The sequence below is a fragment of the Trachinotus anak genome, unplaced genomic scaffold (assembly GCF_046630095.1).
Source record: "Trachinotus anak isolate AG129_WGS33_773 ecotype Australia unplaced genomic scaffold, CSIRO_AGI_Tana_v1 ptg000008l, whole genome shotgun sequence".
NCBI classification, from domain to species: domain Eukaryota; kingdom Metazoa; phylum Chordata; class Actinopteri; order Carangiformes; family Carangidae; genus Trachinotus; species Trachinotus anak.
The window spans coordinates 8757426-8780993 of record NW_027273859.1 but is presented as its reverse complement, the minus strand read 5'-3'; the positions used below and the strand labels follow the sequence as shown (position 1 = coordinate 8780993).

Below are 23568 nucleotides of genomic sequence, written 5' to 3'. Positions count from 1 at the left end.
AAGCTACAAGTCACTGTTACAATGTGCCACCGAAGGTTTGTCATTACAATGCCAGTAGATCCTCATGAGCTCAAACCCTCTGTGTTTAAACCAGTGATGCGTTCAAATGACTTAAATAAATTAAAATAAAAGGGGAAACATTGTACAATTTCATAGTTGTGGAAAGATGTGTGATAGGCGTGTATTTCCAAGTGCGCGCAGCAAACATATAAGAATATATGAGGATAAATCTGTCCCAGAATTAGATATTCAACATTTGAAACATACAAAATGAGAGAGATCAGTATCCTGATGGATACTAAATAACTTCAGTGCTTGGTTGATATTACATTTATTTGCATTGTGCATTTTCAGATACTGATTAGAAATAGAGCTTATGGTCAATAATTGAAAAATTGTTCATCCAGCATGTTTCAGATGTCTTCAGCTGCATATGATCTGCTCTGTAATTTATTCAACAGATCCCACTCAAGGCGACATTTAAAAAAAGATTTCTTACAGAACAGTTCTTACAGAACTTTTTCCATTGTGACATTTCAGTCACAGACCGGGGGGTACACATCTTCATGAAATCCATTTACTAACCATGTCCACCTTAGCTTTTATGTTTCTCTGTTTCTTTGCATGGCCTAATGTGTCCAAGGCACAGGGGTCTTTGGGAACTGCCTTGTATGTGAGAGGCCTCCAAGGGGCCACAGGGGGGCAGAGTCATCTATAAAGCAGCACAGAGGCTCAGTAGGGGTACGTTGAGATGGAGATGTAAATGATGAAGATGCTCTGGTAGGTGATGCGGCCCTGCAGTGAGATGGTGGTGGCCTGCACCTTGAGCCGCACTAGCCCTGGTCTGTCCAGAGACCGCAGGGTGAAGATGATCCCCCTGCCGGCCTCATCTCTAATGCCAAACACCCGGCCCATCACACCCGTCTCTGATTCTTGCTCAAGTATGGTAAAAGACGTGCGCTCTTGCAGGATACCCGACTCTGAGAAAGCCGAAAGACGTACCACATTGTGATTGGCTGGAATGCCAGAGGGCAGAGTGAGCAGCTTGTACTGCAGGAGCAGAGGAGAGCCTCCTGTGGCACAGTCCAGAGAGCAGGGCCTGTAGCAGGTCCTTGAAAAGTCAACAGGAAAGAGTGGAGTGTCAATGACACATTAAAATACCTCACAGCTACAAAAAATGCATAGATATGTACAGTATCTAAAGCCTAATTATTGTATTTAATGATGCACAATACTGTTTAGTTTTGCAAAATACCCGGGGCTTCGTCCACTCTGATAGGACGCAGGGCAGGGTGTGTCCAGGCACTGGTATCCTCCTCTGGTGTTAAAACACATCTGATTGTGTCCGCACTGGATGCCCTGTTCTACACACTCATCGATGTCTAATGGTAGAGAAGGTGGATAAGAAGTTAGCTGTAGTCATGTAAAGGAAGGGTGAAAGTTATGTAGCTAGGAAACAGTTTACGGAGGCCCTTACCTTTACAGCTCCTGCCGTTGGGTAAGAGCTGGTAACCTGGGGGACACGTGCACTGGAAACTGCCAATGGTATTTCGGCACTCGTGTTGACACGGCTTCCTGAGCAGACACTCATCCACGTCTGCACAGAGAATAATGTGAGGATGTAAGCGACCCAAAAGACTGACAAGCCATTTGTTCTTTGTTGCTGCTGTATGTGTGAACTAGTTTGGATGAACACTCACCAACGCATGTTCCATCTCTGTTGGTGTACCCCACAGGACAGCTCTGCCTGGTGATGCGAGATGCTCCATGAGAGCGCGAGAGGATTGGCCTGCCTAGAGATGACACCAGCTGTGGGCGGAGTCTTGCCCTGACTCTGGTCCCGTTAGTGAAGGTCTGGCCTCTCTCCAGCCCTGCACAGGAGCGCCCGTCCCCAAGCAGCACAGTACCAGGAGGACACAGGCACCTGAAGCTGCCAGGCACATTGCGGCACTGGTAGGCACAAGGGTTCGGTGTCTGCAGGCATTCATCAATGTCTGAAAGGTAAAACAAGACTCACATTGGTTCTAATGTGTGCTCCCCATTAGAGCGTCATTGGTGAGTTGTATTAGAAAACAGATGCAGCAGATATCGTACCCAGACATGGGAGGCCCACTCCCTGGGACCGGTAACCTCTGGGACACACACAGCCATAACCTCCGACTGTGTTCTGACAGATCTGAGTGTAGCGACACATGTGGCTTCCATCCTGGCACTCGTCAATATCTGAAAAATATTGACCAGTCAACAAAAATATATCAGCCAACCGGCACAAAACACAGCATTACAGTTGCATTTCTAGTATTTCTTCTGCTCAACAAAAACATCAAGATGAAACTGTCAATATAAATGAAAAGAAAGATGAAACAAAAATAAAACATCAGTTGAGACTATAGTTGAGATGACCAGTGGCCTCCATGTCATGTCAGCGGTGCTGTTAAGACTTCAGAGTTTCCTAACTTTGATGCATCCTGTCATAAAGGTCAAAGGTTTTCTGTTAGTAAAAATGAACAGACTTCTTTCTTTCTGTCTCTGTGAAGGATAATCAGTCACCTCTTGCTGTTTTGTGCCCTAAAACAATCCTGTGAAACCTGACCTGGTGTTACGAGAAGCTGCCAGTCTTATCACCGGTAGTGCTGTTGTCTTTTACTGATTATACTAATGCAGACAGAGCAGGTACTGTCACTGGAGGTGGGAACCAAATCCATGAGCCCCTCAAGGCTCAGAGTCTGGTCCTGATGCTAATGTCTCAAAATGAATGTAGTGATGGGTTATGTGTGGTAACACACTACATTTAGCACCCTCTAGAAAAACAAAGTGGATGAGAAATAAAGTATGACAGCCACTAACCCATGCAGGCTCCACTCTCCGCTTTGGTCATGCCAGCTGGGCAGCTGTCGAAACACTGGTATCCGCCCTCTGTGTTACGGCACTGCTGGTGAGCCGGGCATACATTCCTCATGCACTCATTGATATCTGTGAAGATGAAACCATTAGAATAAAGCTGTTATTGATCGTCAGTTATCACCCACCTCTAAAAGTATTCCAGTTATACAGATATTCAGATGGATCAAATCACATTTCCATGACGTTGATCTGTCTGAATAGTTAATAAGTAAGCAATTAGTCTAAATAGTTAGCTGACCAATGCAGCGATGTCCTGACAGCTGGTATCCAGGGTGGCAGATACAGCGGTACGAGCCCAGAGTATTGAGGCACTGATGCTGACATGGGGAGAGAGCAGACTCCTGGCACTCATCCACATCTGAAACATACAATTTGGGCATCTGGCTTAATGAATCTTCTGCGGTACAGTATGGTTCTGTTGTTATGCCTCCATATGAAGTGTTGAGCAGACGGTTTAACAGTGATTAACAGTGACTTGCCTTCACAGCTGGTTCCTGTGATGCTGGGCTTAAATCCTGGTCCACACTTGGCCTGACAGCGATATGTGCCCACAGTGTTGACACACTGCTGGTTGTAGTGGCACATGTGCGATCCCTGAGCGCATTCATCAATATCTGCATGGTATTATGTGAAACAGAAGAGTAAGGCTGAATGTTGAGGCAGAGGATTAGATGAAGGTGATTTTTCTCTTCACTTAACAGCTGATTATCTGCTAATTCATCACAAAACCTCCAGCAGTTGTGTTGTCTTTGTCTCACCTTGGCATGTGTTGGTCTCTGTAGAGATGGTGAAGCCAGTGGGACAGGAACAGGAAAAGCCTCCCATGATGTTGTTACAGGAATGAGAGCAGGGAGACCGGAGCGCACACTCATCCTCGTCTAACAAGAACACATTGTGTCACAATAATAAAACTGGTACAGTGGCAAATGAAAGATAAATGTTGGCAAAAGATAAATGAGGCATTAAAAAGAAAAGCAGCATACCAGCACAGTAGGAGGCTGTGTCAAGAATGAAACCTTTAGGACATGTGTCTCCATAACCGTCTGCAAACGGAGAGTTCAGTCAGTGTTTGTTTCAACATTTTAGATCCAGTAGTTCATGTGATGTTGGAGTTTTAAATGATTGTAATTTCATCTCCTGACCTGGTATGAGGAGGCTGGCAGTGATATGGAAGTCCAAAGTGAGAGTAAACATGTTGTAGACGCTGTTCATCCCAGAGACCTTGAGCAGCTGCAGCAGAGGGCCGTCACGCTCCTCCTGGCCCTCGTAAATAATGGTGTGATTACAGCGTAGGACCATGGGGTTTCCTCCTCCCTGGTGGGTCTGTGATGACCACGAGTACAGCTGGCCTTGGCCGGTCTGCATGTATGATTCATCAAACTCCTGTGGGACACAAATGAAATCAACTCAGAGAAATTGAGGGGCTTAAGTGTGTCAACAAGTTCTCTAGTGAGACATGTCTGTGGTCTTCAAAGTAACATTGTAACAACAGTGAACACACCTGCAGGCTCAGATGAGACGATGATAATGAAGGAGGAACAAATCCGTTAATTACAATGTCAATTAGTAAAACTCCTTCAGAATCCACACCCCTGGCAACGTGGGTCAAACGAAGGATCTCTCCTGTTTGAAGAGATTAAAAAAACAGTAAAGACGTCACTCATTCACAAGCAGAAGGAAGCTTGCTGGAACTGAAGTACTAGCCTCCATGTGTGAACTTGTGCATGTCAGTGGAAGTCAGTGATGCCATCTGCTGGTTGTTTTGCAAACTACAAGTATTATAAAACTCACCAGTCTCGAACTCCAGCTGAGACTCCTGTCTGAACTGGCCCCGAGTGAAGGAGTAGCCATTTCTGGCCTCTCCGCTCTGCAGCACAGTGGTCCAGTAGATGGGAGCAAACACAGACACCAGCACCCGGAGCAAGGGACCTACAGTAAAACAGTGTCAAGCACCGTAGATATACAGCACAGTCTGAACAACATTAGGATTAGATCCCAAAAATATGCTGTAAATCCTTTTGTAAAACTTAATACCTCCTACTCTCTCCTACTTACACCTATGTCAAAAGCTAATTTAATGAAAGAAAGCAAAAGTACAAACAAAGACAAAATCTATTCTTGCCTTTACCTGAAAGCACATTTAAAATAAAGAAGTAAATAGTAAATAAAGAAGTGCTGAAATTTCTTGGAGACCTTTCTGTCTGGCTGAAACTGTAGGATGGAAGATATCAGCCCAGAGGACATAATGTGCGATCACTCACCCACACTGGGAGGGATGTTGTCCAGGCGTGCCTGCAGAGTGCTGCTCCCCTCTTCCACATTGTCTGTGATGTTGGCCTCCAGGAAGGACACACCAAACTCCCTCTCGTTCACCATGCCTATCAAGCTGCCTCGGGTCTTGCGAGGAGTCTCTCCTTTCATGATCAAACACACCGAGCAGAAAAGTTGTTTTTATGAGAGAGAGAAGTGATGATATGAGAATAAACTCCTACACTTTATTCTTACATTGTCTTTATTCTTCAATAATATGACTTTTCTTTAACATACAGTGGAGTAATTTCAGGTTTTCAGTAATACATGTGCATTAAAACCACAATGCTTTACAAATACTGTAATAATGCCCTTTACCCTAAGCTCACATAGGGAAATGTCATTTTAGTGTCTGTCTGTGCTGTATGTAAGGTAACCTTCATAATATCAAGAATATAAATTCATGATATCAATATAAAGAATTCATAATATAAAGAATTTGTACCTGGACAGAGACCAGCATGACATTTCCTCGAGTCGATACTGGGGCCGCTGCACGATCTGCCACCATTTGCTGGTTCTGGGTTGTTGCATAATCTGATTCGCTCTTGGAAGCCTTGACCACAGGTGCTACTACATGGACTCCACTCCTGCCAGTTAGAGTAGCCTCCATTGACTGTGTGAAGATGAGAAGACAGTAGAGTAAAAATTGTTAGAAGGGGAAGCCAGACTGCGTGAGGGGCACTGGCTGGTGTGTACTTTTTAAATTAATTTCATGTCCGGGTTACAATGTTTGTAATTATAAGCACAGAACTCACCCTGAACCTTGACATTAATGGTCCTCTCAGCTGTTCCGGCTTCACTCTCAGCCACACACTGATACTGCCCTTCATCTGCAGCCTGTAGATCAAACAGGTAAAGGAGAGTTTGGTTTAATTGGCACTCTGAGAAACAATTATCCGCAGATAGAGCCACAAAGCTTCAGGACAAAACTCTCTTTCATCACCTATAGTCTTATCATAAAAGAAAATTGACATTATAGCAAAAAAGCTGACATTTTCTACTGGGCAGTTGAGACTTGATTTCAGTGTGTCATAATAGATATTATTGGACCAGGGAGAGGAAATTTCACATTAGTGCTCTGTGGGAAGGACAGTCATCTGTCTGTGAGAAAGTCTCAGCTGCAGGCTGTACAATTACAGCAGCAGTTAGAGACCTAACAAGGTTACAGGCTAAGGAAAGAGGGGCAGAGTCTGGGAACATCAAGCTTTCTGTTCATCTCCTCCCTCTGCTGCTAATGCTGTTAGCCTCGCTGACTGAACTCAATCTGATTTAGGTGGAAGCAGGACGCTGCAGGACAGTCACACACTGTTCCTTCACCCAAGGGGACTGCAGATGAAGCTTGGATAGGATGAATACTGCTCCACTGTTCTCAGAGATTTGAAACATTTATGGATCTAAGTATTGTGCTCAGGGGGGTTTAATCATTCAAACTTAAGTCACTTGGTTCAACAAAACTTGTCTAAAGAGGTCTACTGTAAAATGTAAGACAGAAAGTTTGTATTTACGGTGATGCTGTAAATGACCAAGGAGCCATTGTGAAGTGCTTGCATTCGGAGAGAACGGAGCAAGGGTTTTCCATCCCGGAGCCAGCGGAGGACAGGGCTGGGGTCTCCTTGAACTGGACAGTCCAGCATAGCTGAGCCACCTTGGATAACTGTCTGAGATGTGTGGGCTTCACCCTTCAACACTGGAGGCTCTGCAGACACAGCACATATTTATAGTATGACATATATTAAGTTGATATTATCTGTTGAAAGTCAAATGACTCATCCTTGACAAGAACTTCACCTCTGATGCGGACAAATGAGAGCGCTCGGATGGAGCCCACGCTGTTTTCTGCTATGCACACATAGGTCCCAGCATCACTCGCAGTCACATTGTCAATGATGATGGAGCTCCTGCCAGCCTCGTCGACAGTGGCTCCTGGAACATTTTTAATCAGTAGTGTCAGATGGATCTGGGCATAACATTGCAGTGGAAATACAAATCTTACCCCTCAGCGCTGAATATGAAAAAGTATGAATACTGTATCTCACAGACAGAGTTGTGCAGTTAGTGTTAAAATGGAAAACAATACCTGCATAGGGACTGTTGTTGACAGTCCAGGAGATCACAGGAGAAGGTGTTCCCTGAGCATGGCAGGACAAGGCCAGACTCTGTCCTTTGTTCAGGGTTACATCACCTGGCAGCTCCTTGAAGGCAGGCCTCATGTTGATGGACAGGCGGATGTCTCGCCTCTCAGAGCCTGCTACGTTGGTGGCCACACATGTGAACACACCAGCATCCCCTGGCTGTGTGAAGAAAGCTGTCAAGTACTGACTCTCATACCCAGACTTGGACAGAGATGTAGTTTATAATGCAGTGAAGAGTATGGCTTGTACCTCAGCTCGCTCAATTATCAGCTCTCCTGATCGCAGGACAGTGAATTTGCCAGGAAGGTTGGCCACACTGGCGCCATCCTTCTCCCATGATACTCTGGGTTCTGGTGAGCCCTGAGCAGCACATGGCAGCAGCGCCTGAAACCCCTGAATGACCGAGAGTTCTGTCTGCGCAGGAGGGATCATGGGTGGGACTGAAATGCAATAACATCATTAGTTTATAAACATAACTTTTAAACATGTTAAAGTCTAAATAATCATAAGGAGTCCTCAGTCACCTTGAATAACCAGTCTCATGTCCTGGCTGGCTCTGCCGGCGAGGTTTTTGGCAGTACATGTGTAGAGGCCTGCGTCACTGCGCTGGGTCGAAGCAATTGCCAGAGTTCCATTGGCAAAGATACGTATGTGAGCGCTGTCAACCACAGGCCTCCTCTCTTTGTGCCAGGTAACCTCAGGTTGAGGCTGCCCATCAGCTACACACTCAAGACTGACTGACTGGCCCAGCACTGCAGTGTACTCCACACGAGGCACACTCAGCACCGGTGGAACTGGAGAAACATGGGTGAGCAGTTATTAATTCATTTATAAATGTAAAAAGCAGCTTTTTGTGATTAGGAGCAACCAGTTGATATTACTATGGAACTGGGCCTTTGTTTTTTGCATATACCACTGACAAACAATTTCACTGTGAGAAATAAACATGGAGAAACCACCACTTTTTCACATCTGTGGGATCAAAAGGCCACCTCACCTAGCAGGACTAGTTTGGTCCTGCCCACAGCTACGCCAGCTTCATTCTTTGCCAGGCACTGGTAGGTCCCTGCGTCACCCAGTGTGACCCGAGAGAACTTCAGGGCTCCATTTGAGAGCACAGCCAGTCTGTGGCCTGTGATTAAATATAACATCACATTCACATGTGTAGGACACTCTGAATATATCTACACTAATCTGCTTGATACAGTATTTATAACAAGTTTTTAAGTTGTGCTAATATTTTATATGTTGCTACCTGCTGCTATGGGAACTCCCTCTCTTTGCCAGGTGATGGATGGTCTAGGGAGGCCTTGAACCTCACAGGGTAGAACAGTCCCATGATGCAACACCACCTGTACTTCCTCTGCCATTGGCCTGACCTCTGGAGGCTCTAAGTGCATGGAAGAACAAATACACTGTCATGTGGGAATATATTTCTTATCATAAGCATTCCAACAGATAACATTTGCAGAGTGACCTGCAGCCGGGCTGTGAGAGCACACCTTGCACTGTGAGAGAGATATGTTTGTGAGCCACTCCAGCTGGGTTGCGGGCTGAGCATGTGTATCTGCCAGCATGACTTGGCACAGCAGCAGTGATCTCCAACACTCCTGCATAGAAAATGAGTAGAGAGTCATAGTTAAATATCACATTTAATGAGGGAAAATACATGATCCTCGCCCTGTTGCATTATTGTTCCAGCAGACCACAGTGTATGATAATATAAAGAGCTGTACAATCACTACATTTCCTCAGTCATTTTGTCTCACCAGTGGGAAGGACACGATAACTTCCTCCTCTGGAGCCCAGTTTGGCACCACCCTTTGTCCAGGTGATGGTGGGCTGAGGACGTCCTTGTACATGACACGGCAACACCACGGGAGACATCTTCACAGCCGTAACTGTCGTGGTATCATCTTCAATAGACGGTGGGACTAACAGAGGAAACAGAAAATGTATCCATTCAACCATCTGACTTGCCTCTCTACAGTCTTGCTTATTGTAAAAAATTCTAAAGCAATACCTTGTAGAATGACCTCAATGACCCTGCGCTCTTCTCCTACATCATTGACGGCAGTGCACTCAAAGTAACCTTCGTCTTCACCGGATGGTGACAAAAGAACCAGGGACCCTGAGGACAGTATCCTGGACAAAGAAGCAAAACAGATTTTATGTTTTTATAGCTGTGTGAGTTGTGAGCCATACATGTTGTGTATTCAGACAGAGTCCAGCCATAGTCTTTACCTGTATGCTCCAGGCAGCTGACTGATATCGAGTGGTGTGCCATTCCTCTTCCAGGACACTTTAGGTGGGGGTATACCTGTAGTCTCACAGCTCAGCACAGCTCTAATCCCTGTGGTCACTGTCACATTGAATGGACCCGGACTGATTGAAGGACCCACTAACAAGAGACAGGACAATATGGAAAAAAATCATATTGTAGATATTTTGACAGATATTGCAATTGCCACATGAGTCATAATTTCAATTGGAATGAATCGTTTTTGCATTTCTATTTCACAGTTAAAATTTAAAAAATGTAAAAGTCTCTGTAGAATTTCAACATTTCTGATACTAGAAATGCACAACAATGTTGTGACGCATTTTACCTTTAGCAAAAAAATTGCAGCTTCTTCATTTTTTTTCAGTTCCTGCGATTTGGATACTGCACTTGACCATATTGCAATTTTGATAATAATACATAAAACATAACATAACATAAAATTAACTCCACATAGACATGCATTTGACTTTGCTATATTTACCAAACACCCGTAGATCCATTCCCCGGTGATCTGAGCCAGCCTGGTTGGACACAGTGCAGTAGTAGCGACCAGCATCACTCAACTGAACGCCGTGTATATGCAAGGAGCCCTTTGATAACGTGTACCTGAAACAAACAGACTGAATGAATAGATATATGCACCAAAATGTGCAGCTGTGTCTGTTTGATCTAGTATTAAGTATAGTATTACAGATGTCATGTTACTCTGGTTGCTATCTTAGGACGTACTTATTGTTGTCCTGAGACACAGGGAAGCCATCTTTTCTCCACATGACTGTAGGCGAAGAGTCCCCTTCAACCTCACAAGGTAAGACTGCCTCCTGGCCCACATGGGTGGTCACCAGTGAGCTGCTCTCCTTTATTACTGGTGGTACTAGAGAAGTAAAAAGTGACATATCCATGTATGTCTGATTTGGGTTTAGCATGTAAAACTATTTTTGAGTGGATTACTGACAGGTCGACTTACAGAGAATCTCCACTGTGAAAAAGAGACTGGTACTTCCAGCCATATTGGTGACTACACAGCTGTACTGGCCGCTGTCCTCAGGCCGGACCTCCTGTATCTCCAGGTACTGACCCCCTGCCAGCCGCTGGATACGACCCCCCAGCTGATATAACAAGAGGGTAGGAGAGGAGACAACTGTGTGAGTCAGAGGAGATGGCTTTTAGTTCAGTAATTGTTTTTCCCCCAACTCTGTACCTGCAGTTTGGCCTCATCCTTGTACCACTCTATATTGGGAGGGGGGTCACTGTCAGCCAGACACTCCAAGGTTAGATGTCCATTAACTGGCACTGTCAGTGTCCTCACATCACCAGAGCCGAGGAGGGTCGGGGGGACTGAAACAAAACCACTGATTATTGAGTGGTGAACCTCACAGAGGTGGGTTATGTGCTCATTAGAGTTAGATCATGATGTGGCCATATAGAACAGATGTAAAAATCACACTGGCACTAAAAAAAGCACATGCTTAGCTTTCCACACAGTGGAACAGTACAGTTAAAAAAGAACAATGTGCTGTAAGAATGTGTGTTTCGTCACACCATTCAGTTTTATCAGTCAGCTAAGCTGGGTATAAAACAGTAGCAGAGAATAACATGCATAACAATGCACCAGGTCTGTTTTTAATGTAGTGCAAACAGAGATTTTTACTCCTGAATGTACAGTACATATCAGGCCCCAGGTGCAAGTAGAGGAGGAAGTGAAGGGGTGGGTCGGTGGGAGAGGGGGAGGAAGGTTGGGGGCTTTGAACAATACACGTGAACAGCCTCTGTCACCTTGGACTCGGACCCAATGGTTTTTTCCATCCTCTCCAGCTGGGCTGCTGGCCAAGCAGGTGTACAGACCTGCATCCTCGACCTTTAAAGAAACGGCATTAATCAGTGTAAGTGGCTCTTACATAACAGTGCTTTGTTTGCCCAGACTGATGCTATTAAAAGTTCAGTCCTCCATTTGTTTGAATGCTCATGTTTTTTTTGCATCTTTGAAATATTTTCAGATATTGTCAGACTGTAATTTACCTGAACTTTACTAATTCTGACAAAGTGTCCATCCTGCTGAACAATGTCGGTCCCTTCTAATGGCCGACCATCTTTGAGCCAGCTGAGGGTGGGAGGTGGGACTCCCACAGCAGAGCACTCCAGCTCCAGTGAACTGTCCACTGCTATGGTCAGCTCTTCTGGAGAGCTGGAGCTGGATATCTTTGGGGGCTCTGGATTAGAAAGTAGACTGTTAATACATTAAATATAGGTTTTAAATAGACAGTGTGAATATAGATAGTTCTGGGATTACCAAGCACAGTGAGGTTGAAGCTCTTTGTGCTGCTTCCAGCCTGGTTACTGGCCACACAGCTGTAGAGGCCTGCATCTGACGGAGCCACATCAGGCAGCTGCAGCCGCGTCTCCTGTCCATCCAGCAGCAGATTGCGGTGAAGAGACAGTGGCTGGCTGTCCTTCATCCATGTTAGTGTGGGAGGGGGGATGCCACGTGCCTCACAGGTTAACGTTACCAAGGACCCCTGGACTACTGTAACTGGCTCCACTGGTTCAACGTGATCCACACCTGGGGGCACTGGGGACCATACACACAGAAACATCTGTAGAAAATCCTCAGATCCAAAATGCTACACAGGGTGTCAGCTCCAGGGAAAATCAGTAGGTGGTATGTTATGACTGTACCTTGGACCTGGACATCGTAGCTGAGCTCAGCAAGACCAGCTCGACTGCGCGCAACACACGTGTAAACTCCAGAGTCAGACAGCTGCACAGGAGAAATCCTTTTTCATAAAGAAAGAGAACATTTAACATGACCTCACCTATAAACATATGATCTCTTTACAAAATGAGCATGTTTATATTCAGCCTTCACTGTCTAAACTGACCTCAGCACAGAGTCACCAGAGAGGAGGCGTGCACGGGGAGAGAGGAGCAGGGGACGTCCGTTCTTCAGCCAGCTGATCTGAGGTGGAGGGTTTCCTGCTGCCTGACACTCCAGAGTCACAGCGCTGTCCTGTGTGACCTGCACCTCCCTGGGGACAGTGGTCTCACCAGAGATGGATGGCGGGACTGTGACAAGTCAAATTAAATTAAAGCAAATGGCTCAGAAAGTTGAGCACCAACACACCTGCACAAATGTTCAAACTGACCGAGTACAAAGAGGGTGTAGATTTTGCTCTCCTGTCCTGCCGGGCTGACAGCCAAACAGGTGTATGTCCCAGAATCCTCAGGGCTCAGCCTCAGTAATGTTAGCGTGCTGCCATCAGGGTTCACACTGCCAGGTTACAAAGACACTTCATGTTTTCACATTAACACCATGTGTTACTGCATCCATTTTCCATTTTTCCTGTCTCAACCAGCGTCAATTATTTGTCGACTGCACCTCCGAACCTCACTTACTTTCCCATCATTATTATCATCATCGTCCCACGATTTTCTCACAGACGCACACACGCACAGACAGACACAGGCATTTGTTTTCTCTGGCTGGTGTGGTTGTGATGAGCATATAAGCTGCTGAACAGCTGTAAAACAGCTGCTCTTACTGTTCCCAATGATGAAATTAGGCCAGGGACTATAAACGACTCCATTTGTCTGTCCACACATCCTTTTGTCATGCACGTTATCTTTGACGATGATGATTAATATTGTAATTCCCCAAACCATTAGGGAAGGATGTTGATCGATTCTTACACTGCTCATAAAACAAATTCAACAGCTTTGAATGAGCAAAAGCTGCTTCAGAGAAATTGTTATTACTCCTTCTAATTCACATTAATTCTGTGTGCATTTAAAGAGCTGGCAGTAAGTGACTTACGCGATGTGACGGGTGTCCGATCCCTCTAAAGTCACTCCGTCTTTCAGCCAGCTGAGGTGGGGTGTGGGGTTTCCAGTTGCTCTGCACTCCAGGGTCAGCTCCTCTCCCATGGGCGCACTCACATCAGAGGGGTGGTCAGAGTCCAGGATGGTGGGCGATACTGAGTAGGACAAGGATTACTCTCAAATGACACTCATTCTTTTCATAAATGACAAGAACAGTTTTCATGGATAAGTGTATCTCACTTTGCTCAAATTGCAAACTCTTTACCCTGCACTGTGAGTGTGTAGTCTTTCTGTGTTTGGCCCTCGCTGTTCTTGGCCACACAGGTGTAAGTGCCAGCGTGAGACAGAGTGAGAGGCCCCAGCTCCAGGCGGTTCCCTCGAATGGACCACTGCCACTGCAGACTGCTCTCTGGACGGCAGACACATTCACATACACGAGCTGTCACACATGGAAAGTCCGTACCACTACAATTACCCTTATTATTGCCCTCCTCTTACCAATAGGGGTTCCATCTTTGAGCCAGGTGATGCTGGGGACAGGGACCCCTGTGGCCTCACATAGCAGGCCCACATGGGAGCCTAGGGTGTAGTTTAGGGACTCATGGAGAGGCCCAGCAAGGTCAGGTGGAACTGTGGAAATACATTTGTAGAATAAAACCACTCCCAGTTGTTTAAAGTGTTAATTTGAGAATTGAGCAGAGGTATTCTCACCATGAACTGTCAGTCTGAATGTCCTGTCCACCTGTCCAGCCACATTAGACACTTTGCAAGTGTATGTGCCACCATCTGCCATCTAGGAACCAAAAAAGAAGGTCATTGTGGGGAGGGAGGCTGAGCACAGGCAAAGAAAGGACAAGGCTCTCCCTGCTATGCTTGATGGTGCGTGTAGTCTAATTCAGGCAAATTAACTTAGAACAGGGTTCAAATGCTTCTTGTCACATGTGCAGTGATGTCTCTTGCTTTCCTATGCTGTGTATTTTATGGAATGAATGTCTGAAAGTTAACCATTTAAAGTACAACGTCCCATCAATAGGGCACTTTGGACTTGGTAGCGCTACTTCAGGTGTACTTTGGTCTGTATAGCCCTTAGTCTTCACACAACTTTGACAAATTATAAATTGTTTGAAAGCTCTAAGTCTCCTGATTCTATCTGTGCAAAGCATTTTGGGATCCCCATATCACTGCAACAGCTGTTGACACAGAACTGGTTCAGGCTTGCGGCTATGGCTCCTAAGAGTTTTCCACACAAAAGGTATGACTGCAGGTCTTTTAGTCCCTTTTTATGCCAAAAAATAGGCGAGGGGAAAAATATTTCCCTGATGTTTGTGGCTCTTTAACTTTGGTTCAGTATCTTCTACACTCACTTTGACTCTTTACTCTTCCTTTCAAAGGAGGTTAGTGTTAGGTACAACATGAAAATATTTTTCCTAACCTGAACTCCTATGATCTCCAGTTGGTGATGATTCATCTTCAGTCCATTCCCTGCGGCCAATTGCAGCCCATTCTTATACCATGTGACCTCAGGCTCGGGAATACCATGGGCTTCGCATGTCAGGGTGACCGAGGAGCCAACCTGAGGGGTAACTGAGTCTGACTCATCGTCAAGACGGGGCTTCAGGGTGGGCAGCACTGTTGGTTTGCACGTACAGAGAGGACATGATCTCAGTTTGATTTATTCAGAATTACTGTGATTCACTCCTGAACTATCCGTGGTCACAGCTGGCTTGAAGTAAACAGATCTTTTGCCTAAACAATCTTTTGAGATTTGATCATCTGTATACATATGTAGATTAATTATGCAGATGTGTCGTCTTATGTTTGTTTACCATGAACACTGAGGAGAATAGTCTTCTGGTCCTGGCCTGCTGAGTTGGTGGCTGTGCATACATACTGCCCTGCATCTTCCAGCCTTGCCCGGGACAACTGTAGCATCTGGCCGCCTATAAAATATATATATATATATATAAAGAATGATATAAAATGTAATATCTGTGCCAGAATTAGATTCATACGCAAAAAAAAAAAAAATGCTCCTGACATGTGATTTATTTGAGTAACGCGGGTGGCCGAGAGCTGACCTGGCAGAATGTTGATGCCAGTGCTAAACAAGTGGACCTGTCCGTCTCTGGTCCAGGTGATGTCTGGAGGAGGGTACGCTTGGACGTCACACAGCAATGACACCATGTGGCCCTCGATCACGCTAACCTCCTCTTCCTTGCTACCAATTATTCTAGGAGGCACTGGAAGAGAATACAACAGTTGTGTTGTACACGTAGAGCGCATGAGTCAGCACGTCTGCTGTGTTGAAGGAGCATCCAACAATATCCATAATAAAAGAAGAAAACAACATTTTGTATATTGGTCCTTCTGATTACATGGGAAGTTGAATTTGCAGAGGAAGTGGTAAAGCCCCTTGAGTTTTGAGCTTTCCTTACCTTGCACTGTCAGACTGAACAGTTTCTCAACTGTTCCAACCTTGTTCTCAGCTACACACAAATACCCAGCCATGTCCGAAACCTGGACACTGAGGAGCTGAAAGATGGGATCGAAGCGTTATTCTTCGCTTCATGTTGGCTCTGTTTACACGCTGACACTTGTCCACGAGTCCACAACAACTAACCTGGAGTTGAGTCCCATCCTCACTGATGTGGTGCTGTGAGTCTGTGTGTACCGGCTGCCCATCTCTCAGCCAGGAGATGACTGGAGGAGGGTGTCCGGTCACGTCACAGTGGAGGACCACTGTGCTGTTGACCACTGCTCCCATTTCCTCCATGAACTCCTCTGATGCTCCCATAATCACAGGAGGGACTGAGGAGGAGAAAGAAAACAGACTTCCTCAGAAATCATATTCATTTCCACCTGCGTACATTTTAATCACAAAGAAAATGTACATGTACTAGTTACCCAGAATCTCCAGTTCAAAGTGCATGTGGTCCTCTCCTGCCTCATTGACGGCCTGACATGTGTACTTTCCAGCATCTTCTTTCTGCACTCGGGCAATTTGTAACACCTGTCCACCTGAGAGGACAGACCCATACACCACACAGCAGGTTTATGTATGAATGTGAAGCCTCAGTCATATACAACAGCCATATTACTGGTTGTAACACAGGAAAGAGTCTCCTCTGACCTGGAAGTAGCACCACCCCATCTGCAGAGGTGAGTTTTCTTCCATCTTTGTACCAGCTGAGCTTCGGTGGGGGGATGGCATTACTCTCACAGGACAGACTGATTGGATGGCCGAGGACGACCTCCCGCTTCTCCACCATGTCCTCGTTGTTATTGTCACCCTCGTGTCCCAGACCCCAGGCTGCTTCTCTGTTAGTCACCCGGTGGAAGATCGGAGGAACTGACAAGACAATAGTATGTTTGAGTCAGGTCACTTTCGAGTCATTTACAGGATTTCTTTTTTATTTGAAAATGCAGATCTTGATTATACTATAAAAAGTAATAACATCCAATCCAGAAGTGAATGGAAATCAAGAAGATGTTTCACCAACTTTGATGCTGAAGATAAAAACACAGATTTAACCGAACACACCCTGAATGGTGACATGAAAGTCTCTCTTGTCCTCTCCTGCAGAGTTGGTAACCACACAGGTGTACTGTCCTTCATGGGACAGCATGGCGTTCTCTATGTGGAGGAAATGGCCACTCTCCTGAATCCCGGTGTGGAAGTTTCCAGTCAGCAACTGAAGACAGAGAAAACACGTCAGATGATATTTTTGATGATATTACAGATTTTAGGTGAAATATGGTAAGTGGACTTGCACTTATATTGCACTTCTCTAGTCTTACTGACCACTCAAAGCGCTTTACAATACTTGCCACATTCACCCACACATTCATACATCACACCCACACATACACTCATGGGTCATCAGGGGTAATGTGGGATTCAGTATCTTGCCCAGGGACACTTTCACATGCAGCCTGGGGATCGAACCACCGACCCTTTAATTATTGGACCAACCCACTCTACCGTCTGAGCCACAGCCGCCCCTATGGCTTTTAGCAAACTCTATTTTTCAAGAGGCTTTAGTATTCCCCTGCCTCACTGCAGATATCAGTGTAGGTAGGTAGATGGGTGTACTGCTGAGTGAACAAAACCTTAAATGTCTGACTTCTAAAACACAATTTCCAGCCTGTACTGTGTTTCATAAGAAATTAAAAACAATGAAACAATACCTCCATCCCCATTTAGAAAAAATCTAATCTTACATGAATCCACCTAATCAGCATTTTCTGCTGCTCATTATTGGAGGCCCTGCAGAACATGCAGACAAGCACGCACACATACTGAGCAGAAAAACATGAAGGTGCCTGGGATAATTCTGTAGCTCAAGCACAAACAACAAATAGGAGGAAGCAGTATTATTAGAGTATTTTACGTCATGACATTTAATCACTAGATTCTTCTACATCTCTGCTATAATTAAATAGCTTACTCATCGCACAGAATCTGGAGAGTGGAGGTGGCTTGTGCAAGAGGATGAGCTGTTGAGCTTGTTGTAATTTGTTCTAGTTGCCAGCAGAGGCTGATAGAGGGTAGAACTTGCTCCATTAAAATCACATTTAAAAATACATGAATGTGGTTTTGAGAGATGCAGAGCCTATACTGTCAGGATGACACACCAACCTGTCCATCTTTGAACCAATTAACCTTTGGCTCAGGGAAACCTTTGGCCAGGCAGGAGAGAGTTAAACTCCCATTGATCCGTACTTTCTCCCCCTGACCACCAAAGGTCAGAGATGTAGAGTCACCCTCTATCTGTGGTGGGACTGTTGAGAAGGAAAAAAAATGAAGAACATTACAAGTTCTGTCTCAACCACTTTCATTTGTGAGTGGTGTAAATGTCTCTTACCCAGAACACTGAGAGAATAGTGCTTGATGGCAGTGCCGGCTGGATTTGTGGCCTTGCAGGTGTAGAGGCCGGTGCTGTCCCCCCGTGCTGAGCCCAGCCGCAGGGCCTGTCCATTGCGAGTATATGTCAGCTGTGGGCTGGACACTATGGGCTGGTTGTCCTTTAGCCAGGTAATACTGGGTGTGGGGGAGCCCTCAACATCACAGGGGAGGACTGTGGGGAATCCCAGCACCACTGACACCTCCGAGGTCTCACTGGAGTCTTTGATGGTGGGGGGAGCTGGAGAGAAACACCAACAATACATTTATGTTTAACAGCCAGTCTGGGTTTTCATGGCCCATAGCACAGAATGAATAGATCCACAGAGGATTGACCTGTTTTGTGCAGGAGACCCTCTAAAACAGAAATACAGCGCAATAGTTTGTGAAATTAGATCACAAGCTCTTTAGGCGGAACAGAAATCTCCAAAGCCCTGCACAGGGGGAATTCAGAATGTGCTCTAGGCACTGTGGTAAGTCAAATCATCGTGCTGTAGAGGCTAGGTGTTTCCATGAATATTATGTTCAGTAATGTCTTGGACGAACACTGCTACCACAGCACCTTTGGAGAAGAAATAACTTTAGATTTACTTTTCTTTGCTCCTGTGATGCTGTGTGTATAAACTGAATTGAGGCCAGTGTGGTTGATGGTACATGTGTCTTAGATACAGTCAGGAGAAAAGTAGAGACCTTGCACTGTGAGTCTGAACTGGCGCATCTGAGTTCCTGCGTTGTTACTGGCCAGACACTGGTAAAGCCCCTGGTCCCTCAGTCTTACTGACTTCACCTTCAACACCTGGCCATCTTCCAGGAATTCTACATGGGGATCTCCGTCACGGGACAGAACCCTGGAGAGAGGGAGGAATGGAAGATCAAATCAATACCTTGGGTAGTGCATCCTGTGTGTTCTGCTGAATGCCACGTCAATAAACTGTTCGAGTGACGCTTACTCTCCATCACGGCTCCATTCCACTCTGGGCGGAGGTTGTCCGCTAACTCTGCACTGAAACTCCACTTCCTGGCCCAGTACCACAGTTAACTCCTGTAGTCGGGACGTTCCTGAAATCACTGGTGGAGCTGGTAAACACCAGATACACATCAAACAGTTTACATCAAGAAATTTTTGACGTTACTCAAGATGCTGAATGAGATAATGATTAATTCAAATTCAATGTCACTGTTATGAGAAAAAATCATCTCGAGCACAGAGAAAGATAATTGAAGTTATTAATGAGGACATTAAAATTGTCTTAGTAGGTTTGAGAGGATGACAGCTGTCTACATTGAGTATTAAGGTTTAATTAAAGAGTTCAAATTCTTTGGGAGCTTTAGACCGCAGTTCCAGGGGATTTTAAATCCACTGATGACAAGAAAAATATCCATTTTAATTCTCTACTCAATGTGATAGGTATTACATCTGTCTTTTCATCCACTCTGTTCTTACATTGCTTAAATACCAATTTGAAAGCTGTTTTATGAGTTTACCTTGCACCACTATGTTATACTCTCTCCTGGCCTCTCCGGCTGAGTTTTGAGCTGTGCAGGCAAACTGTCCCGCATGGTCAGGCTGAACTCTGTAGATTCTGAGCAGCCTGTTCCCATTCTGCAGATACACCCCCGGACTGTTCACCTGGACATACAGAAAACTGTTTAGTGCATCCTCTGTGTCCTATTGTAATTAAAATGCTAGCCACTTGGTGGCATTGTGCAGCCGGGGACAACATTACTGTGTTTCAACAAGATACACAATATCACTGTAAATGGGGACACGGGATGACAAACTCACAGGATGACCATCTTTAGTCCAGGTGATTGTTGGAGAGGGGATCCCAAAGGCATCACAGCCCAGAGTGAGAGGCTGCTTCAAGGTGACAGTGAGGTTCAGTGGTTGGCTGTCATCTTGGATCTCTGGAGGAACTAAAATAGTACAGAAAGAAAGGGACGATAAGTCACTATGCACTGTGAATTTTGTGAACATAAGAGAATAAGTACTGAAATTCTCACCATTAACTTTTAGCCTGGTTTTTCTCTCCACAGAGCCTGCCTCATTGGTTGCCATACACTTGAAGTCCCCACTGTGGCTGGCAGATGCTGTGCTAATTACAAGAGCTCCGTCCCTCGCCACAGAAAACTCTGATTGTTCGGTGTGTATCTCCAGGCCATTCTTGAACCAGCGTACCTTGGGGCGAGGTGAACCTGCAGGCGCGGCGACAAGAAAAGGATTCTGAGTATAAAAGCAGCTTTATTGATCACGTCTGACAAAAAGAAAAGATACTTCCATCTCTCTCTACAGGAGAACTTAATGGGCAGGCAGCCCAGACTAGAAAAAGCCAGCTCTACATTTATCTGTTGGACAGCGAGACAGCGGGGGAGACCATGCCAGAATGGTTAGAGTCCTTGTAGCCTGCAAGCTTAAGATTTCAAGGTCAGGGACACATAAAAAAGTAATGCACTGTATGCTGGAGAGATGTAAGACATAAGATTTAAAATACTAGAATCAAGAGTTATTACCGACACTGAGGTAAGTCTCGAGCAGTAAGAATAAGAGTGGTTGAGCTAGCAGTTCAAAGGCACTGGTGCATCCACTCAGGAGCCTCAAACAGATGTGTTCTGTGGATTACTGGGTGTAAAAGAGCTGGAAATGGTCAAACTGAGGAAGGTGGAATGGGGAAAAGGTGGAGGATTTTGCACTTGACACAACAGACTCTTAGGACAAGGACAGAGAAGCAGGTTTCAATGACAGAGCGGTGCAGTGGAGTGATCCAAATGCCACGGCTCTATCTATTTACAGAGGTGTTACATATACAAACACCAAAGACGAGGTAGGGAAATCCATCCGATCTGAAGAATACTAACCACGAGAGATGCAGCGCAACTGAAGGTGATGTGATCGTTTGCTGTGTCTCTGAACACATGTTTACAGTTAAGGAGCTCTGAAGTAAATTCATTATCTCATTGCTGGGAGGAAATGCGTACAGATGTTCTGTTTTAGATGTTAACAGATCTCATTAGCAGACTTTGAATTTATTTTACTGGGGCTGACGAAGTCGGAGATTATCTCTTCCATGTGTTTCTCAAATAATTACCTCTATCAAATGCAATGCGCTTGTTGGTGAATTAATAATATCCTTCTGGCAGAGACTGAGCTTTATCTCCCTCATACAGACAGATCTCAAGAGAACAATGAGGGGATCCTTGTTTCCTGCAGCCAGCTGCCTCTCTAGGGTGACAACAGCATCAAGCATTTCTGTGTGAGCTGCCTCTCTAGAGTGTCAAGAGCTTCAAGCACTTCTGTGTGAGCACCTCTGAGGCCTGGTACAGTCAGCCTGCCTGCTTGCCGGTATGACTTGGGTGGAAGGAGGGCTAATGTGGCTTCATCTTCCTCTTCCTGTGCTTCATGGTGCACCTCAGACATCTCTGTCCTTTATCTGCCAGCAGCAGCCTGTAATTAGGATTCCTCTCCCAGCAGGCCCCGACGCACAGGAAAGCAGATGTGGCTCACTGAGGCAGCAGGCAGACTGATGTTCCAGCTGTTGCTCCACATTACACACAGTCCTCACCTTCTCTCATCGAGCTTGTTACCATGGCACAGGTCCACACAAACAATACCTATTTGCATGGGCTGTCAGAGGGTAAGTATCCATGAGTGCATCTGCAGACATACACCAACACGCGCTGTGTTTTGATAAAATAGCAAGTTCTCCACATCCCATCCCCAGGATGCCACCTTGTTCTCACAGAAATACTAAAATATATAGACAACAGCATGTCTCTGGGTGCTGCGATGAAAAGAAGCTGTACCTTTTAAGATGGCAAAGATGTTTTTCCCCCTTTTGACAACTAAAAGTCTACAGTGACTACGAAACATTCCTTTGATGGTGCACAAATACATATATCTGTCCTACATTTACAGTGGAATTTTCTTTTGCTATGTAAGAAAAACAAACCTAAAAAAAAGACTAGAAACTAGTCACTGCAAATTGAACCTTTTCTAAACCCCAGATATTTCCTTGCCCTATCCTTTTCAGTCTATCCAAGGCTGACTCATCTGTGAATCATTTCATACCTTCAGCGGGGCATGGGATGATGACCTTGCTGTTCGCTACTTTCTCCATGATGGCATCTCCAGGTTCTGCAAAGGACGGGGCCTCTGTGAGGACAGAAAAACATGTTAAATGCTGGATCAAAGTGCAAGGGCAGTTGATGCAGTGGGCAGTAAACTGTGAGTGTAATATTGATCGGTTATTAGTAAAATTTCCACTTGGGTATATACAGAAGGAAAGTGAGGAGAAACCCTCAGGGCATCCAAGGGTCTGTTTTGGGTGTAAGAGTTAATACTTCTCAGTTTCACTTCAAATCAGTTATACCAACCTTGGGCTAAGCATTAGTAAAACAGATCATCTCTGTGAGTATGGGAAATTATTCTTGTTTGTGCTCACAAAGTGACTCTTCAGTCTCACTTCTGTGTCTCAAACCTCTGGGTCACCTTACACTCAGACTTCCTACAATCAATTCCTTGACCAGAAGGCTAACCTCTGATGACCAGAGAGGAGCTAAATCAGCCTCTAACATCCACAGCCAGGCAGACATCCAATTAGAAATTATATTCAATCAATTAGTCTCTTTCAGATCAAGATCTGTCTTTCAGAGGAGACCTGAAAACAAACAACATTTATAGCCAGAACACCACACAACCAGCATGCTATAATGACATGTGTAATGCCAGACAACCAACAATTATAGACAAGAATAGAATTAATAAAAGTTATTACAAGGGTCATAAAAACATCAGATGGTAAAGATTTAACATCTCTGAGGGGTATAAAAACAAATCTACCTGAGTGCAATTTTAACGTGTAACGTAAACAGTAATGGACCAAGGAGAGACCCGTGCAGCACCCCATTACTGATGGCAAGAAGGCTTGATTCAGCACAGCTGGCCACAACAGTCTGAGTTCTGAACTTACACAAGTTGTTGAGGTTTAAAGGACTGCTGAGGGGGCCAGTATACTCCATCATAACTGCATGTTGGACGGTCAAATAGCTTTGGACACCACCTCCTCCCACAACTTTCTGAAGTCAGATTGGTGGGGCTGTGGTAGACCATTCGGTAACTTTCCGAAACTGACACTCTGACGTTCACACCCATTTTTCACTGTGGTTGACCAACTTTGTGGAGGTGAGAAAGGAGCCAGAGTTTGAACTGCACTCTCAGG

General features: G+C 45.2%; 1 protein-coding gene across 1 annotated transcript in view; it reads right to left on the bottom strand.

Annotated features, from left to right (window-relative positions):
* Positions 1–203: 203 nt before the first annotated feature.
* The window catches only part of hmcn2 (hemicentin 2), a 43970-nt gene continuing 20605 nt past the window's right edge, over positions 204–23568 (bottom strand). The window contains exons 25-81 of the mRNA XM_071482348.1: positions 22419–22502; positions 20357–20548; positions 20139–20269; positions 19838–19982; positions 19303–19429; positions 19043–19200; positions 18315–18593; positions 18089–18231; positions 16991–17141; positions 16580–16798; positions 16354–16467; positions 16070–16257; positions 15885–15981; positions 15528–15689; positions 15276–15389; positions 14882–15078; positions 14161–14242; positions 13948–14079; positions 13715–13858; positions 13445–13604; positions 12777–12901; positions 12513–12696; positions 12310–12407; positions 11924–12202; positions 11653–11843; positions 11410–11491; positions 10835–10971; positions 10601–10742; positions 10363–10507; positions 10115–10239; positions 9594–9750; positions 9373–9494; positions 9119–9283; positions 8852–8959; positions 8605–8739; positions 8347–8481; positions 7874–8143; positions 7599–7789; positions 7295–7508; positions 7006–7140; positions 6723–6913; positions 5973–6054; positions 5660–5830; positions 5166–5318; positions 4696–4833; positions 4406–4527; positions 4047–4287; positions 3888–3947; positions 3663–3782; positions 3384–3518; positions 3143–3262; positions 2848–2973; positions 2095–2223; positions 1701–1994; positions 1478–1597; positions 1256–1382; positions 204–1111 (exon numbers count right to left, since the gene is read on the bottom strand). Of these exons, the coding sequence (XP_071338449.1) occupies positions 733–1111; positions 1256–1382; positions 1478–1597; positions 1701–1994; positions 2095–2223; positions 2848–2973; positions 3143–3262; positions 3384–3518; positions 3663–3782; positions 3888–3947; positions 4047–4287; positions 4406–4527; positions 4696–4833; positions 5166–5318; positions 5660–5830; positions 5973–6054; positions 6723–6913; positions 7006–7140; positions 7295–7508; positions 7599–7789; positions 7874–8143; positions 8347–8481; positions 8605–8739; positions 8852–8959; positions 9119–9283; positions 9373–9494; positions 9594–9750; positions 10115–10239; positions 10363–10507; positions 10601–10742; positions 10835–10971; positions 11410–11491; positions 11653–11843; positions 11924–12202; positions 12310–12407; positions 12513–12696; positions 12777–12901; positions 13445–13604; positions 13715–13858; positions 13948–14079; positions 14161–14242; positions 14882–15078; positions 15276–15389; positions 15528–15689; positions 15885–15981; positions 16070–16257; positions 16354–16467; positions 16580–16798; positions 16991–17141; positions 18089–18231; positions 18315–18593; positions 19043–19200; positions 19303–19429; positions 19838–19982; positions 20139–20269; positions 20357–20548; positions 22419–22502 (8867 nt within the window). The 3' untranslated portion in view covers positions 204–732. The remainder of the gene's footprint in view (positions 1112–1255; positions 1383–1477; positions 1598–1700; positions 1995–2094; positions 2224–2847; positions 2974–3142; positions 3263–3383; positions 3519–3662; positions 3783–3887; positions 3948–4046; positions 4288–4405; positions 4528–4695; positions 4834–5165; positions 5319–5659; positions 5831–5972; positions 6055–6722; positions 6914–7005; positions 7141–7294; positions 7509–7598; positions 7790–7873; positions 8144–8346; positions 8482–8604; positions 8740–8851; positions 8960–9118; positions 9284–9372; positions 9495–9593; positions 9751–10114; positions 10240–10362; positions 10508–10600; positions 10743–10834; positions 10972–11409; positions 11492–11652; positions 11844–11923; positions 12203–12309; positions 12408–12512; positions 12697–12776; positions 12902–13444; positions 13605–13714; positions 13859–13947; positions 14080–14160; positions 14243–14881; positions 15079–15275; positions 15390–15527; positions 15690–15884; positions 15982–16069; positions 16258–16353; positions 16468–16579; positions 16799–16990; positions 17142–18088; positions 18232–18314; positions 18594–19042; positions 19201–19302; positions 19430–19837; positions 19983–20138; positions 20270–20356; positions 20549–22418; positions 22503–23568) is intronic.